Source organism: Galeopterus variegatus, unplaced genomic scaffold (assembly GCF_000696425.1).
Source record: "Galeopterus variegatus unplaced genomic scaffold, G_variegatus-3.0.2 Scaffold48272, whole genome shotgun sequence".
Taxonomy (NCBI): Eukaryota; Metazoa; Chordata; class Mammalia; order Dermoptera; family Cynocephalidae; genus Galeopterus; species Galeopterus variegatus.
In genome coordinates this window covers 1-4071 of record NW_007774383.1, presented here as the reverse complement: position 1 = coordinate 4071, position 4071 = coordinate 1, and the positions used below count along the sequence as shown (strand labels likewise).

Here is a 4071-nt window from a genome sequence, read left to right as displayed (position 1 = left end):
CTCAGAAACCTTCACTCTCTCTCTGCGCACCCCCAAAGTGTAAAGCGTTCACCCTTGCCACGGCACGCTCCCCAGGGCACCCACATCCCACATCCACGAACGCCCCACCGCGTGGACTCCGTGCTTTGCTCACACCAAATGGGCGACTTTTCCAGAAGCACTTTCCCAGCTCAGGATCCCCCTCACATGACCTCCCGGCCGAGCTGCTCCCCAGCCCTCAGCCCCGTTACCCCCTTTCACTGCCTGTCCAAGTGCCCGTCTTGATGCCCCACAAGCCTCTGCACCTGAGGCATACTCTGGGCGCTTCAATGACAGAGTCCTTCAGAAGTCCTACTGTGCTTTACGTGTGACTAATCCTACGCTTGTCTTATTTTTCCTACAGAGTAAGCGCAGCGCCATTCTCACCACCCAGTCTCTTCTAGAACTTTGTACGTTGTAGATATTCAATACCATTCTGTTAAACGGAATGGAACCGGTGAGCTCTTCAGACAGTGATTTGCAAGTGTGCACGAAGGGAGTCAGCTCCACAGCCCCCACGGGAAAATCCTTTCTCCCAAAGGCATGAAAACAAGCCGTGGGGGGACACTTGAGTTTAACACTTGAACCATGAGTTCGTCACCTGACTGACAGGCTGCTCCCTGTTCCCATGAAGTCACAAGGCAGCTGCCCCTCACCTGGCTGCCTGCCTCCTCTGCTCAGACTGGGTGGAGGAAAGCCCGAAGCACATAGGGAAAGCTCCAAGAACACGATTGCCAAAGGCAATGGCCCCTTATGTTAAAATTAAAACTGAAATTCTTTAATACTTTCCTTCATCAAACAACTGAGAGGACCCCATATATAAACGTAACTTTTCTGGACACAATATGAACATGACGGGAGGACGTTTCCTGTAACCAATCTGAAGATGCAACATTGGTGTTACTATGTTATGTTCTAGCCTGGAATATAACCCTGCTGATCTGCACGGGAGCCACTGCTAAGGAATGAAAAGCATGGGACCAGGGCCAGGATGGCCACCAGGACAAGGGCTGAGGGAAGCCTCAAGGGGACACTGAAAGCAGCCTGGGGGCCATAAAGGCTTTTCAGAGGATATGAGGCCTGACCCAAGACCCCAAGGATGAGAAGAGCTCTCTCAGTGACGTGGGGTGTGGCTGAGGATGACTACAGGAACATCATGGGCAAAGTCAGAGAGACACCCTGGAGCCTGACCCAAGACCCCAAGGATGAGAAGAGCTCTCTCAGTGACGTGGGGTGTGGCTGAGGACGACTACAGGAACATCATGGGCAAAGTCAGAGAGACACCCTGGAACAGGCCAACACCATAAAATGTGCAGAAATACAAAATGCCAGGAAAGGTCTGTAAGCCTATACCCATGTGACCAAGGAACCCAGGAAAGCACTTAAGTACCATGCCAGGGGCCATGTGAACCCAGGGGCCCTGGACTGAGTTGTCAGAAGGCAGCCACGTGATGTCACTCGCTCGTCCCCATTCCAGGTGGTCCTGCTGGACTCAAAGAAGAAGCTGGCCTGCGGAGCAGTGCTCATCCACACATCCTGGGTGCTGACGGCGGCCCACTGCATGGAGGACTCCAGGAAGCTCATCGTCAGGCTTGGTGCGGGCTGGAGCCAGGCAGGAGGAGGGGGCTGTCACAGGCCTGGGGAGTGGGTGGGGCCAGGCAGGCTGTCCAGATTTGGGAAACCCTGTTCCCCAGGGTGCTTGAGCTCCACAGGTGTCTGGAGGGAAGAGGCCTATGTGTCCCCACTGCCCACTGTGTGACACCTGGTATTCTGCAGGTAGGGGATTCTCTGGTGCCCTCTACAAATCTGGGCACAGGCACTTGCACACATGTGTTTTTAAGTGAGGGGGTCACACACATCCTTGCCTCTTTACTCACGCATATGGAGCAGGCTGTGTGCCTCAGCATCCCTGGGTGCAGAGAGCTGCAAGGCCTGACCTCAGGGCCATGCTTCACACAGACTCACAGGGATAGAGCTGTGCAGCAGGGGCCCTGGCATCTGCCAAAGCATCGAGATGCTTCCCTCATAGTCTGGGGGTCCCCAAGCCTAGACCCCCTCTATGACAATTTCCGGAGGGGGCTGTCAATTGACTTTATGCAAAAAAGAAGGAAAAGTGTATTGAGAATGACCAAATTCACACTCCCTGCAATTACCTTCAGCACTTATGACCCCCGGGGGCCACTCCTACTGGCAGGAAAAGTCACCCTTGATAGGGATCCAAGCATAGACAGGCAGCTCCACAACAGTGCCTGGGACACACAGGTGAACATTGTCCAGCTGTGGACCCACTTCAGGGCCTCTGTCCAGGCCTGCAGGAGCATAGAAGTCATGTGGGCCTCAGGAAAGTGGCCGGGGCAGAGGCTCCCCAGGCTCACTCTGACGGTGCCCTCTGTCCTGCAGGGGAGTATGACCTGCGGCGCATAGATAATTTGGAGATGGAGGTGGACATCAAGGAGGTCCTCATCCACCCCAACTACAGCAAAAGTACCACCGACAATGACATCGCGCTGCTTCAGCTGGCCCAGCCCGCCACACTCTCAGACACCATCGTGCCCGTCTGCCTCCCGGACAGTGGCCTTGCAGAGCGCGAGCTCACTCAGGCTGGCCAGGAAATGTTGGTGACGGGCTGGGGCTATCACAGCAGCCGAGAGAAAGACACCAAGAGGAACCGCACCTCCATCCTCAGGTTCATCAAGATTCCCTTGGTGCCGCGCAATGAGTGCAGCAAGGTCATGAACAACGTGATCTCTGAGAACATGCTATGTGCGGGCATCCTCGGGGACCGGCGGGATGCCTGTGAGGGTGACAGTGGGGGGCCCATGGTCACTTCCTTCCATGGCACCTGGTTCCTGGTGGGCTTGGTGAGCTGGGGTGAGGGCTGTGGGCTCCTTCACAACTACGGTGTTTACACCAAAGTCAGCCGCTACCTTGACTGGATCCACGGCCACATCAGAGATAAGGAAGCCTCGCTCAAGAGCCAGGCGCCTTAGCATCCCCCCTTGTCCTCTCTGGGCCCCAGAGGCCACTCCTGGAGTGGGGCTGGGCTGTTGAATGGCAATATATGGGACATTAAAGGGGCATGCAACAAGCACACCAGCCTGCTGTTCTGTCTGTCCTTCCATCTGTTTTCTGGGTGTTCTAGAAAGAAGTAACATTTATTGGGCATGTATGTCATATGTTTTATGACATACACACTCAATAAATTTAAATTTCATGTCCTTATAAATTACCCAGTTTATAAATCACGTTTTATGAACAGATTTTTACTTAACTCCCAAAGCAACTCTGGGGGGTGAGGAGGAGCAGATATAAGTTTTTGGTGTTTGAAGATGATAAAAGTTGGAGGGGAGAGTGTCTTCTTTATGAAAAAGAATTAAAATGTAACTACAAAACTGCTAGAGCCTTTCCCAGGGCCTTGGAAAGAGCCTGTGCGAGTCAGGGATCCTAAACCTAAAGCTTGACTGGCTATAGAGTAAACCCTATGGAAGCAGGTGTTTTTAGCTCCTATTACAGAGGAGGAAACTGAGGCTCAGGAAGGTTCACATGGTGGAGCCAGGATGCAAATCTAGGGCAGACTCCAAAACCCAGGTGCTTTTCTCTCTTCCCCGTTCCTAGGGGGTAGCTGTTTTGCTGCCTGCTGGGTGTGGAGGCCCTCATCAGCCCTTTGGGAATGTAGCCAGAGATTCAGAAGGTGTTGGTTTGGCCCAGTGTGAGCTCTCAGTGTAGCTGGGGAAGCTGTTTAAGAGCAATGTTGCACAAGCGTGAACAGCAGCAAGCAGGAAGCCAGAGATTCAGAAGGTGTTGGTTTGGCCCAGTGTGAGCTCTCAGTGTAGCTGGGGAAGCTATTTAAGAGCAATGTTGCACAAGCATGAACAGCAGCAAGCAGGAGGCTCTGTCTTAACCCGGCCCTATAAGCATAATTGGATGAGACAGAGAGAAAACTTAGGATACCCTGATTTGAAATCAATAAATACATGATAAGAAGGAATGGTGGTGAAGGGCCGGCCCGTGGCTCACTGGCTGAGCGTGGTGCTGACAACACCAAGTCAAGGG

At 53.2% G+C, this 4071-nt stretch overlaps 1 protein-coding gene across 1 annotated transcript; it reads left to right on the top strand.

The window, feature by feature from the left end:
* Positions 1–1117: 1117 nt before the first annotated feature.
* On the top strand, positions 1118–3192 carry LOC103584260 (vitamin K-dependent protein C-like). The gene is made up of 4 exons (XM_008565327.1): positions 1118–1251; positions 1459–1613; positions 2419–3019; positions 3053–3192. The coding sequence occupies exons 1-3, from the start codon at positions 1118–1120 to the stop codon at positions 3006–3008; spliced, it is 879 nt and encodes a 292-aa protein (XP_008563549.1). The 3' UTR covers positions 3009–3019; positions 3053–3192.
* The last annotated feature ends 879 nt before the right edge of the window (positions 3193–4071 follow it).